Raw genomic sequence first — 13,356 nt, forward strand, 5'->3', positions numbered from 1 at the left:
ATTTATCTTAGAGTCAAATTAAGATTAGAAAGGATGATAAAGTCACAATTGGAGACATTACTGAGTTGATTTACAGCTGGTTTGTATGTATACACTGAATTTGTTTGCTTTGACTGTTACCTCCCACTTTAACCGAGTAAAACCTTCTCCCACACGGCACCATTTAATCTGGAACTGGTGCAAGTTAAAAGCAGAGAGTGAGCAGTCAGTCTTGGCTAATTTCCCTTTTCTTCTCCCCAGAATAAAAGCAAAAAAGGGAATAGGGGAAATAAAGAGTAAGAGGGGGCTGTAAGCGTCGCCCACCCCACAGCCTCACAGCTTTTCTTATATGTGGCATTTTCTAAGGGGACCTGGTAAATCTGATGTTTCCCTTTCTGGTATCACAATTGCAGGTACAGAGAGCCACAGCACTTAAAGAGGTGTGGGGCAGGTCCTGCTATGCATAAAATCCAGGGTCCTACGGGTTGGTCGTTTTGGGATGTTTTGGACTGTTCTCCAAATTCCCAGCCTAATGCTGCTGAGTGGAATTTGGGATTTAGGGTTTACTATGAGTGTTGCATTTCTCTGGAACCAAACTGAGCTCAGCCTGCAAGAGAACCCTCTTAGTCTTGTACATTTTCCCCCCTTAGGACAAGTGGCTGCAGAAGCTGGATACCAATCAAAATGGAACCTATTCAAATTGCCTAATACTGTGTGCACAACTCTGCTCTAATTGAAATCTGCAGTAGACAAATTAGACCTGAAATTATTACTTTTGAGGCTGGGGGGAAAAAAGCTCTGGCAGACAGTCAATGCCTTCCTGCAAGCTCTCTGAAAACCAGCACACATAAATAACTTTCACTGGCAGTTTTCTACATAAAATATATACTGCCTATGCTAAAAAAACATCTCCACAAACAGTATATTCAGCATATGGAGATTGAGTTGCCATTTTAAACGTGATTAGATTAAAAAGTGAGGCTTTTTTTGTTAGACCTGTACTGGAAGATTGAACAAATCAGCCAATTAAAGATACTGGTGGCTGGGGAGCTTTTTCGTTCTCTGCCTGCATAGCATAGCACACATCTGCCAGAGAAGCCAGACTGCAAAAGCAGGTTTTCTCTTGGAGCAGGAGCTGTTCTAGAGCTTTGTGATGGTTTGGGTGTTCCCTGCCCCCCCCCCCCCCCCCCCCCCCTTTAGAAATCATCACCCAGACTAGACTCAGCCGGCTCTGGAAATATGAATGAAGCTTATATTTACAGCTAGCACAATATACAAGCAGATATTTACAGTATATACAGTTATATACAGAAATATACAAGGTAAAAGGTAATACAGAAACACAACTCCCCTCCCAGAAACCTGAGTCCCCAGGAGGGGCTCTCAACCACCCCTTCACCTTCCCCCTACCCCTCTCAACCTTACCCCAGTCCCAAGGAAGAATGGACGTTCGACCAGGAGGTTAGGAAGCAAAGTGGGTTAGTCCAAAATAGAGGGCAAGGTTAGAGAGTAAGATGCAGCTCAGCCAGCAGCCCCAGTGAGAGTGGTTATCTAATGTTTTTATTTCTTGTTCCTATACATCTCAGCAAGCCTGTGAGCAAAGCAGACATCACCATTGTTTTCTTTCCACAGCCTGTAATCTAGTTGTTCTCACCACAACATTCTAGCCTGCTTCAAACTAGCACAAGCTTGGTTTTGGTGGTCCCCATGTCATGACACTAGGCCCAGCTTTCAGTCTGTGTCCCTTCTTTTAGCAAATAGCATGCTGGCCTAGCGTTGCCCCTGTGTTACAAACTAAACAATGCCAGTCGTTCATTTGTAGCGAGCACCACGGGAACGCTATGCAGCCCTCTGTTAAGGATAACAGTGGCAGCCATGGCTCTCCGATCAGCGGGAAGCTGGAAGGCATCTTCTTCAGCTGCAACACTGAGTTTAACACTGGGAAGCCACCACAAGATTCACCTTACGGAAGATACAGGTTTGAGATTGCAGCTGAAAAACTCTTCAACCCAAATACTAACTTGTACTTTGGAGACTTCTACTGCATGTACACAGCCTACCACTACGTCATTCTCGTCATTGCCCCCGTTGGCTCACCAGGGGACGAATTCTGCAAGCAGCGCCTTCCTCAGCTAAATATAAAAGAGAATAAATTCCTGACCTGCGCCGAAGAAGATGGTGTCATGGTTTACCATCATGCCCAGGATGTTATTTTGGAAGTAATTTACACTGATCCTGTGGATCTCTCCCTTGGCACAGTTGCAGAAATTACCGGTCACCAACTCATGAGCCTGTCTACTGCAAACGCAAAGAAAGATCCCAGCTGCAAGACCTGCAATATCAGTGTTGGACGTTGAAACTTCCCTCCTTACCTCCTTAGGAGCCTTCAAACCTCTGTTGCCCATTTCCATAGTCAGACATTTTTGTCAGAAGCATGCACATGCCGCTATCACCAAAAGCAAACACAAAGTCTTCAGAATCTCCAATAGAGTTTTTAGTATTTCTTCTCTCCCTCTTCCCCTCCTGTTCCCTTGATGCTTTAAATGATTAGAAGTCCTGGATTTCTCTCTGGCAACCATTTATACCTAGATGCTGCAACGATTGTCTTCTGTTTCTTGCCAAACATAACAAAACCCTATATAAACTGCTTTAGCAAGATAAAAATAACGGCTTATCAATGGTGTTTAAATATGCGTTCGTTTTAACTACTGAGCAAGTACTGAGGTAACTAAACAGCATGAAAGGTTGTAATTGCAGCATGATTTGAATTTCAGAGCCTAGAAAACGTCAGCACTTCCAACGTGTTGTTTGACAGTGTTATTTATGTTATTTATATTAGCTAACTGAAAACAGAAACTGTGTCTCGACATAATAAATATAATAGAAAAATATTTTATTTGTACCGTTGTATAAAATATTATACAATCATATAGAATATATAGACTACATTTTAATATCAATTGTATACATACGTCATGAAATCATTTTCCCTTATCAAAGATGTAGTTTGTAAACTTCAAATAGCTCTGTATCTGTTCCTGTTGCTCTAGATTACTTTAATTAAAACAGATTTACGAAGGAGACCACTTCTGATTCATAAAAGCTAAGTTATAAATTATTGAGTCAGTACACTGAAACAACAGACCTCTGAGAAATAAAAAAATTCCTTTTGTAGTGTCCATACTTCTTCCTCCAGACTATTTGAAAATGTGCACGTCTGCAAAATCATGCTGAGCCATTTACACACACACTGGAAATACAAACGTGGTTGGTACATAATAGGCTTTATAAAATGGAAGTCGTCTTGCCAGGATAAAAAAACGAGTTGCTTATACTATGTGGTCAGTACAAAACAACAGTTAAAGCAAAACACTAAAGGCAAGTCAACTTTTTCAAGCCCTCTTATAAATGTTTTTCTTTTCTTTTCTTCTTCCTTATGTTATGTCTGGGCCGGCTATTCCTTGTCATCCCAGCTTTTCATCTCTAATACAAAACCCATTGATGGTCCTTTTGTTAACACATGTATTGCAAACGGTGAAAACAAAAGGTATCCTTCAAATTACAGTGTGGTGCTCTGAAAGTGTAATTCCAACGGAAAAATAGCTTTGCTAAAGTCATCTTACTGGCAGTAAACAAAAGGCTAGCATTCCTCATCACATCACTCTGACACTCAATTATATACCATCTACTTTATCTATCCAGAATAGCATAATGCAGTACTCTAGTCCTGGGTTAGTATATAGCTAGGTGGTGATTTAGAACACAAGAAATACTCGGACGTTTCACAAAGTGCATGCGGCTAAAGGAGCTTTGGTAGTTAGAAAAGCAAATGTTCTAGCGCCAGGCAAAATAAGGTGCAAAGTTTAATACAGAAATAAAACTCAGCATGTAGTTAATCTATTTACTGAAGTTTAAATACCATGAGCCAGGTCCGGTGAACCACAGTGCAAAGGAGCAGCCAGTACATTTGTTTTCTCTCTGCCAAGTGAACTGTGTCTGTATCATTTCACCAAACACTTCTTTTTTCTTAGGAAAAAACCCCAATAGTTCCATCTGGCAGTCACATTCCATCCTTTTGGGTGGTTGGTTTTGCATAGGCAGCCTCACTTTGTTTTACTCTCAGGATTTTAGAGCAAATGCTGGCACCGGTTCTTTGTGTGCACCTTTCATAGATTTATAGAATGGTTTGGGTTGGAAAGGACCTTAAAGGACATCTAAGTCCAACCCTCTGTGCCATTGACAGAGACACCTTTCACTAGACCAGGTTGCTCAAGGCCTCATCCAACCAGAGCTTGAACACCTCCAGAGAGGGAGCCTCCACGACCTCCCTGGGCAACCTGTTCCAGTGTCTAACCACCCTCACTGTAAGGAATTTCTTCCTAATATCGAGTCTAACTCTACCCTTTTCCAGCTCAAGGTTCAGGAGGTTTTCCTTCATTTGTTTTAAGCTCTTGTTTCTTTTAATTATGTGAATTAACACATTGAGAACACACGATAACAATTATGATGCATGTTCATTCCAGAGAGAGATGTGGGCTGTATCATCAGGTACTAAGATGTACTAAAAACCTCACACTCACCAAGAGCAGGTCAAACCGAGGATCTGTAATACTTCAATGTCCTTTTAATTCCTGACATTCTCACAGTGCACTTCAAGGCTTTTTTCAAAAGGAAAAAAATATATACTCTAGCCCACTCACCCGTGCTTAATATTCTTGCATATTGCTGTCCTTTCTCATCCCAGCTAGGGTAATTGGTAAAGTGCATCAAAAAGCTCAGTGTGTCAAATAATTGTGCAGCAGACCGAGACCTGCAGAATTACCTCCTCTCTTTCCTTATTGTTTGTTTGCTTGGATTTTTGGCTTTGTTTTTGCTAGAAAACAATACCACAACATTTCAACATTGCATTCTCTTCAAATCGTTTTGGAAATGTCATGCTTACTGATGAGAACCTCCAAGAGCCTGATTTTGGCTTTGGTGTGCTTGTATTCAGAGTATTCCTCAGCCATGGGCACCCGGTCTTCTTTCTGTGGACTCCTACAAGAAGCAAAGAAAAGTGCCACTGCTTTTACACATAAAGGGAGAAACAGTCTTTAACTCTGCAACAGCAAATGAAGTCTGGGATGGACTTTTCCCCCGCCCCTAACTGTAGATGACTATAGATAAAATTTGCTAGGACTAAAAAGCTCTACTAGACAGAAATTAAATAATAGCATTTTAAATACTGAGTTTTCATTGCTTTGCAAGCATAACTGCTTCATTCTCAAACTAATATGCTGATCAGTTAGTTATTACATCTTTGCTACACCAGTATCCTCCATGGTTTTCATCAAACAAGCTTGATAGAGGAAGGGAGGAGGATAAACAAGGAGTTAAAAGTGGCCAGTGCTCATCTGTGGATGAAAGAAACGGTGGCTTCAAATTTCAAAAGTGATCTTTTTTCAAATGGCCCAAGTGCAGTTCCTGCAGCCTGGCACCCTCAGAAAGACTCTTTAGCAGCCTCCCTTCAGCTTGCTGTGTATACTCATTGTAGGCACACCCAGGCTGTCATCAGGGCCGCCCGTATGCCAGAGGAGCTAAGCAGGAGAATGGACATCTCCACAGAGACCAAGCACCTGCATCGTATCTGTCAGCTTCGGCATCCTCAGCCTGCCCACTTAAGAGTGGCCATCCTAGCAGAAACAAACACATCTGCCTAGGGACACAGAGGGGAGAAGGAAAGGGCTTCTGATAAGCTGGTTGTTTACCTTCCTGTCTGTTCATAGAAGTGTTCCTCAAACTCTCTCAGAGCTTTGCGAAGCCTTTTCTTATCTGCTCTTGTTTCTCTGAGATGTTCGAGCAGAACAGGCCTGTAAAATGAAGATGAGACCATAAAACATCCATCTGCTTGGAAGTGTAAAAGCCATGACTTTGGGTAATAAGGAGCCTGCTGCTATGGTCCAGGGCAAGCATCTCATGGGAAATGCTTTGCATTTCTGGAACTGAATTAATAAAGCACCCAAGCCCTACTCCTAAAAGCAGCTGTTACAAAAACATTGCTCTGATACTCAGAATCAGCATTTTTGGAGGCCATATTTTAGCTGATATTAAGAGACTAAGGTTTTCAAGCAGTGGAATAATTCCATTACAACATATGTAGCTGCTGGTTTTTTTCTTTCTGTGCAGTTTGTTATTTTGGAAACATTTTCATAGCCTTTGTGAGTGAACTATTGCATACACAGTTGAGTTACACAGGAAACCAAGGTGTCTTTGTTTACTCTTGGTTTTGCTAGAGACTTCACTTATGCATCTAAGAGCTCCCAATGGAAACACAATGAAAAGATACCATCCCAGCAGCCATAAGGACACAGCTGTTCCTGGAAGGTATGTTCTTCACCAGGACCAAGCAATAACAGTCCATGTACACTGAGACATGGTGTAGTGTGAGATTTTGGGGGCATCCAGACACTAATATCTCTTCTTTTGCAAGGAAGAAATGGATTTTACACACATTCAGTGGCCTTCCATGTGATCATATTGCATGATCCTTCACTCAAGTCACCTGTTTGTACGCCTCACATCTCTGGCTTTTTTTACATCATTCACACAGTCAAGTCCAGCACACACACAGGAATAGACTGTCCTGCTTGGCCAAAGTGCTTGTTGGTTTCTGACTTCTTTGTTAGAAGATTAGTCAGCTAAATGTTTTGCAGGTAGGCCTCACATATCTTTACTGCCATTATGTCATATCTACGATCCTATGTCATTACTTCTCCTATGCCCATAGTTTAGCAGACTTACAGAATATATCCAGTTGGAAAAGACCTCGAAGATCATCCAGTCCAACCTTCAACCCAGTACTGAAGGGTCAAGACTAAACTGTGTCCCTAAGCGCCAGGTACTGAGTACCCCTAGGGACAGTGACTCCTTCACCTTTCTCTTCAGGAACTTAGCACAAAGTTGGTTGTTTGAATAACTAGCACAAACCTCAGGTATGCTGCCCAAATAGCAATTATCATCTGTCTCCTTTCTCCTCTAAGAAAACACTGAATCACTTGTTAGGTGAGGTACAGAATATTACCATGCAATAAATAGGGATGCTGTTTCATCTACAACATCTACCTGAAATATCTAAAAACACTGAGGAATAACAAAAAAGACAGAACTTACATTGTTGCCTCATGCAAGTTGGACATTGACAAGGCTGTTTGCTTGAAAACTTTCTTTTCATCCAGTGGTGAAACATAGGGAGGCTCACTCTCGTCCTGGGAGTAACACAGGTGTTCCTCCACAGGGAGGCAAGATATTGGACCAGATGAGAATACATGGCTGCTTTGAGAATGGTCTTCATCTGAATCTTCCTCCTCCTGCTTGTAAAATGGAAAGCATTACTAAATTAGTTGTCTACATTGCACTAACAATTTGTAGTATGACAAGGTAAGGAGTGAGGATCTAACTACCTGAAATAGATGGCAAATATTGAAAGCTTTACCCAGGCTACCCAAGATTGTTCCTAAGAGCTCTTGTGGGGCTCACTAAGGTTCAGTCTATCACAAGTTATTGTCTATCATAACTAAAGAGGACAGAAGCTGGCCCTGCTTCCGAGTATCCCCACAGACAGTAATTTACTTGTGCACTGAAAAGCCTTTATAAATAGCTAAGATTTAATGACCATTCTGGTTTTATACAAGCAATGCCTTTGATCCCTTACCTGGGCATTTGAAGGGATTGCCCCAGGAGCTGCTGCTGGACATTGCAACATGTAAGCGTCACCTTAGAAGGTGAATTTTGCTGAGCATTTGCTCTCTTTGAAATACCAACCAATAAGCAGATGCAAGTATCAGTAGTACAGATCAAAAGCAGCATTTGGCATCTTTTCTTTACAATGGATACAAATTCTTCCCAACTTACAATTGTTGTGATCAGAGACGGAGCTGCAAGCAGCTTCTTGATAATTCTGTATCTGTCATAAAGAGGTTTCATGAGACTCTTCTCTGGCTTAGTTACCTAAAGAGAAATCATAACAAAATATACTTCTCCAAAATTAAAACCAATACATAAATTTAACATTTGCTCCTATAAATCTCTGCATGGTATTAGGAGAGCATGAACTGATGTGTATTGTGCTTCCATATTTGTTCCATGTGAACTGTGGTCATATAAGGGCAGAAGGTAAACCATTCTGTCTCTTTCTGAGTGGTGTCGTGGTTAAGATGTGCTTCTGCTCTACATTGTGTGGATATCTCCCTTACTTAACTGTAATAATGGCAACAGCATGGCTACAGTGAGGTGACAGCCTGCCTGGGGCACTATACTCGGCAGCCCAGTGGTGTGGAGAGTGCTGAGAATACAAGTGTACAGCCTCAGGGAGCAAGCTAGCCTCCTGCAGAGCTGCTGGTGCTTCCCTCGCTGGAACTGCATTCCATGATTGGGATTAATCCTCTGTTTAATTTGTTCTCACTCTTTCATGAGCACCTAGGAGCATTAATTTGAAGGAGAATATTATTTTAGATCAGGTATTAAGAGCCTGATACAGGCAAAAATATTTGTCAATACATTAAAACAAAACAAAATTATGGAAACCAGCTGTGCAGTAGCCCCTACTCACTGTGTGAAGAGGAGGGGTGGAGTGGGGGGAGGAAGAACAAGTCCCACAGGATAAAAATACCAATCAGAACCAGAGAAGCAGCATGCTTCTCAGTAATAAATGTCAAAACAGAGTCATTTGCAAACTATTCCACCGTCATACTCTCTTCTCAGAGCGCATACGCATCAGCACCCACTGAGTACTGGATGAGGCACTTAGTGCCATGCTCTAGTTAACTGGACAGGGCTGGGTGATAGGTTGAACTGGATGATATTGGAGGTCTCTTCCAACCTGGTTGATTCTATTCTATTCTATTGTTTCCCTGTCTTTTGGCATTGCACTGAAGCTCAGCTCCACACAGACCTAAGCAACCGCACAGTAGGTTCGAAGAGACAGGCTGGTTGGTGGTATGGACAATGGTCCAGAGCTGCTCAGAAACAGATGAATACCTGCTCAGCAGGAGTAAGGGTGATAGAGAAACACAAGTTGATGACACCAATGTGTCTTGCTGATTGAGTAGTTAGGATTTATTCCTAGAGGCACTTCAGTGCAGTGTCAGTGTTTTCCTGGCCCAGCTAATACACTTCAGTTCCCCAGTCTTCATGTTCCATTGGACTGCAACACAGAATTGCTCCAGGAAATGCCAGACAAGCCAGGGTAGTTCATTTTCTGTTTTAAACCTGGCCAGGGTGCTCTCCAGCTGACTTTGCTCAGGTAAGTAGATAAAGATGGTGCTCATCCATTCTATACATGTGCAGGGCAAACATCCTCACTTGTGTGCTCCACTGGGCTTCCAGGTTACTAATATTGTAATTACCTGTTTTGTTTTTTTTTTTCTGATGGGCTTCCTTTTTGTACTCCCCAAGGAGGTCTGTACTGTGTCTGTCTAGGACTGAATTTTGCCTTCAAACCAAACCAAACCACAAACCAAAACAAACAAAAAACAGAGACAAACTAAACCCCAAACCACACAAAGAAAGAAAACAAAAGCAGACAAAAGGCAAAACCCACAACAGACCAACAAAGTGTTTGCATAAAAGCCCACGTTTCTGATTAGTGCCTTGGAATCCCAATACACTGCATTCCAATTAATCTTCTGATAATAACGCTGTGCTGGATATCTGTTAAATGACAAGGCATGCCATGGATTGCTAGTTCAGACATCTGAAGTGGGGCATCTTGAGGCTTCAGCATTCTGTGCTCAAGGGCTCTGAAAATCCCTTTGTGTTTTGCACTGGGACACCTTTTCTGTTAGCCACCCTCAGCAGAGTGCCTCTGCCTGGCCAATCACTGAGTGCCTTCTCCAAGTCACCACCCTCCAGCTTTCACAAACTGTAAGCAGCCTCACCAGCCTCACTTTCCAGCTGTTCTGGTGACCAGGCTGCATACAGACTCTTCATGCCTTTCCCACAGGAAAGATACAAGGGTTACTTAATTAAAATGTACTTCTCACAGACCTGTGGTTAATTATGCCTGCAACTCTGTGTGGAGTGTCTCCAGGTTATTTTATTTTCAACAATGAAAAAGATATAAACATTTTTGCTTCTATTTCCTTGCTTTAGATTCTTGACTGCCCCTGGTATTTCTGTGACCTTAAGTCAGAGCTGTTTGGCAGGCCTAGGATTTTTTTCATGGCATCTTAGGATCACTGATCGTCACTTTCCTTATGCAGTTTGCGCCTTCTTTTCTAGCTGGTTATAGAGCTGCTTCAGCCTTGAGAAGAAACATCCTCTCTGAACCCCATGCTACCAAGCTTTCACTTTTCTGACTCTTTTTAGCTCTATATAGCACTAACTACTCAGTTTCTTTATTTTATCCCCCTTCCGAGGAAATTAAATTTCTTCATACCCTTCCTATACATCCCCTCCATCCCTCTGCTCTCTTTCCAGGCCCAAAGAAGATGGACAAACAAATATTTTATCTAAGATGCAGAGAGTTCAGGTTCAGATCACAATCATTTTGGCAGCTGTCATAGTTTTGAGCACACACTGATTTAATTCCATTTTCCTCTACTGCAGTAATTACTTGTCAGAAACAGAGGCAGTCATAAGAACACAGACACAGATATCAAAGAGGAATTTCTCAGTTGCATGTAAACAAATTTTCAAATCATCCTCTCACCAGCAGTGACAATTTTTTGTTTTGTACCTCTGTGCAGCAGTGAAGTCCCTTGAAATGTTTTTAATTAATATTAAATTAATTAATATTTTTCATTATTAACTCATATTTTAATTAATAATTTTTTTAAAAGTGTTGCTGCAAAATAGAGGAAACAGCAAATGAGAGGTGATGTCATTTTTGTAGTTGATGTCTCAGATGGAGCCCCCTTAAACCTTTCTCAGCTGCTAAGGATTCTAACCTGTCGTGTTTAAGAAGAGCTACAGCATGCATGAGCCATGCCTGTTGTGGATATATAATCCTCCAACTTTATCATCAAACCCTGCAACTTCCAGTCACAAAGAGACATAACAGGGCTACTAGAAACTTGTCTTTTTGTTTGCTTTTTTTAGTGGCCAAACTAGTTTAGCTAGATTTATGCCCTGCCAGGACACTGGGCAATAGCATTTATACCTGAAGACGAATTTGCAATAATTAAAATAAGGCTAATCATGTAAAATTCGTCTAAACATATTCAACATGGATCCAAAAACATGTTAGAAGAATGAGATAACTTTTAATTTACCTATCTTTCCACGGTATACTTACAGATTCTCCATGAATATTCTCAAAATATAGTAGACATTTCTGAAGATTGATTTTTTCCAAAGCCATTTGCTTTTTTGTCATATCCTATTTAAAAAAGTTATTTATAAGATTATGAGTCAGGCTTTCATCACAAGGCTACAGCTACTTATCTCTTTAATATCTCTTCTCCCCACATAAAGACTAGTAATGAATTCTGCATCTGTCCACACTGAGGTCAGTGAGGACTTGGCATCAGCTCAGCAATAAGAGAGTCCAGATTTACATGACTGAAGTTTTAAATGAATCCAAGTACATGTCACCCTCTCAAGGCCTAATGCAAAGCTGATGGGAGCTATGGAGATACTTCCAGTGATTAGATTAGGCTTTAGGTTAGGCCTTTACCACTCAAACATACACTGGATTTACTTTGGCCAAAGTGGAGTCTTGGAAGCCTGAATTTGTGCTCATTCTTCTGGAGAAAAACTCTGCAACACTGCCTCTCTAATATGGGCAATCATCTTCTAACAGAGGGAAACTAAAGTGTTCTGCTGTAAGAATAATTACTGGTTCTGCAACATCATATTCATGACCTAATATTCCTCTCTACACACTATTCTTGCTTAGGTTCTTTCTACAAATTGAGTTAAAGGAACCAAAGCATGATTTAACTAATCAACATTTTAATTTCATATGCCATGGCCTATTTCAGAGAAAACTCCTCTTCCATAGCAGGCACCATTCTTCAAGCCTTACAGATTTCCTTTTGTATGTCTGCTGTTTTTACCATCAATGCAAACAAAGTTACAAGCACACAATCTATTAACCTCTCTATGAGAAAAAAACCCTAATGTGTACATTAGTAAGACATCCTAAGCTTTAGTGAGTAAAAGTCACACTTTGGCCAAAGTGGAGTCTTGGGAACCTGAATTTGTGCTTATTCTTCTGGAGAAAAATGCAGGAATGAAAACAAATTGAAAGGCTGGAGTCTTATTTTTCTTTCTAAGGGCATTATAAAAGGCCCTGGAGTGCCTTGGTTTCCTCCAAAATTACTATTCTACCAAAGCTATTTAAAAAGCTCAAAGTCAGGAAGTGGTATTGGGCTAACAGAACACTGCACCCTTATCTGTAATGATTCCAAGGGTACCAAGTGTGGTCTTAGTCAATTAAGCAAAAATCTTGGAATGTTGCTAGATCAGAGCCTGCACCTGAAAAAAAATTTCAAGGAATAAGGGTTGACAGAAAAGTCTAAACAGGCACAGGTTTTTGCTTGCATATCACAGCCAAAATGCATGCACATGAAGTACAACTCGTTGGTTGGGTGTTGGAAAGGTGGTCTCACAAAAGAATGACTGCAGCACTCAAGCAGAAGGTGTTGACATTGAAGTCCCCCAGATACCAGTGCAGCACTTCCCTACAACATTTCCCAACGTTTAGGTAATATTTATGAGCAATCCCTGCAGTTGAACAACTAAAGAAATATTTTTTTCTCATCCATCCCAGGGAGAAGTCATCCAGTGAGATCTGTACTGTTGTTATTTGCCAGATCAGTTCATCAGTCACAGATAAAATTCCCCATTACATATTAAGTATGATTTAGTTGCAAAAAATTAGAGCAACCACCAAATAGATATTCAGGCACTTGCAAAAATGCAGAGAGGATATTCCTCAACTTCTTCATTATTATTTCCCTCAAGAAAGAGAAAGAGATTTGCCTTGGTGGTAAGGGATGAAGAACAGAAAGCTTCAGCTATGCTAACACAACCCATTTACAGTAGAGTGGAATGAGAGCTTCACTAGGAAATCTCTAAACAGGCAGTCGTTGTGACACTATGGTGAGCACCCTACAAGTGCTAAGCATACTAGGAAAAGGTGCTGTCTCTAAAACAGAATGAAAGAATGACCTGCTTAGACAGCAGCAAACGGCAGCTGGACAGCATGCCTCTGCAGAACCTCCACGGGGAAGCTGCAGAAGGTACAGCCCTTTAGGAGGAGTGGAAGCAGAGGCAGACTTTTCCTCAGTCCCAGGTCTTGTTCTGCTGGGCTGAGCACCTAACACTAGTTGTTTGTTTCTGTGCAAAACTCACAACATGAATCACCAATACAAGGCATCCTGACTTTTCTGCAGT

The 13,356-nt window shown here is 41.2% G+C and overlaps 2 protein-coding genes across 7 annotated transcripts in view; one reads left to right on the plus strand and one right to left on the minus strand.

Annotated features, from left to right (window-relative positions):
- The window catches only part of PHYHIPL (phytanoyl-CoA 2-hydroxylase interacting protein like), a 117,612-nt gene extending 114,742 nt beyond the window's left edge, over positions 1–2,870 (plus strand). For all 3 annotated transcript variants that reach the window (XM_064145148.1, XM_064145147.1, XM_064145149.1), the window contains exon 5: positions 1,802–2,870. In XM_064145148.1, the coding sequence (XP_064001218.1) occupies positions 1,802–2,336 (535 nt within the window). In that variant the 3' untranslated portion in view covers positions 2,337–2,870. The remainder of the gene's footprint in view (positions 1–1,801) is intronic.
- FAM13C (family with sequence similarity 13 member C) overlaps positions 2,856–13,356 on the minus strand; it is a 64,829-nt gene continuing 54,328 nt past the window's right edge. For 3 of the 4 annotated variants that reach the window (XM_064145143.1, XM_064145144.1, XM_064145145.1), the window contains exons 12-16: positions 11,252–11,335; positions 7,870–7,965; positions 7,129–7,328; positions 5,727–5,828; positions 2,856–5,016 (exon numbers count right to left, since the gene is read on the minus strand). In XM_064145143.1, coding sequence (XP_064001213.1) covers positions 4,893–5,016; positions 5,727–5,828; positions 7,129–7,328; positions 7,870–7,965; positions 11,252–11,335 — 606 coding nt within the window. In that variant the 3' untranslated portion in view covers positions 2,856–4,892. The remainder of the gene's footprint in view (positions 5,017–5,726; positions 5,829–7,128; positions 7,329–7,869; positions 7,966–11,251; positions 11,336–13,356) is intronic. The other variant, XM_064145146.1, reaches the window with a different exon arrangement.

Source organism: Pogoniulus pusillus, chromosome 6 (genome assembly GCF_015220805.1).
Source record: "Pogoniulus pusillus isolate bPogPus1 chromosome 6, bPogPus1.pri, whole genome shotgun sequence".
Taxonomy (NCBI): Eukaryota; Metazoa; Chordata; class Aves; order Piciformes; family Lybiidae; genus Pogoniulus; species Pogoniulus pusillus.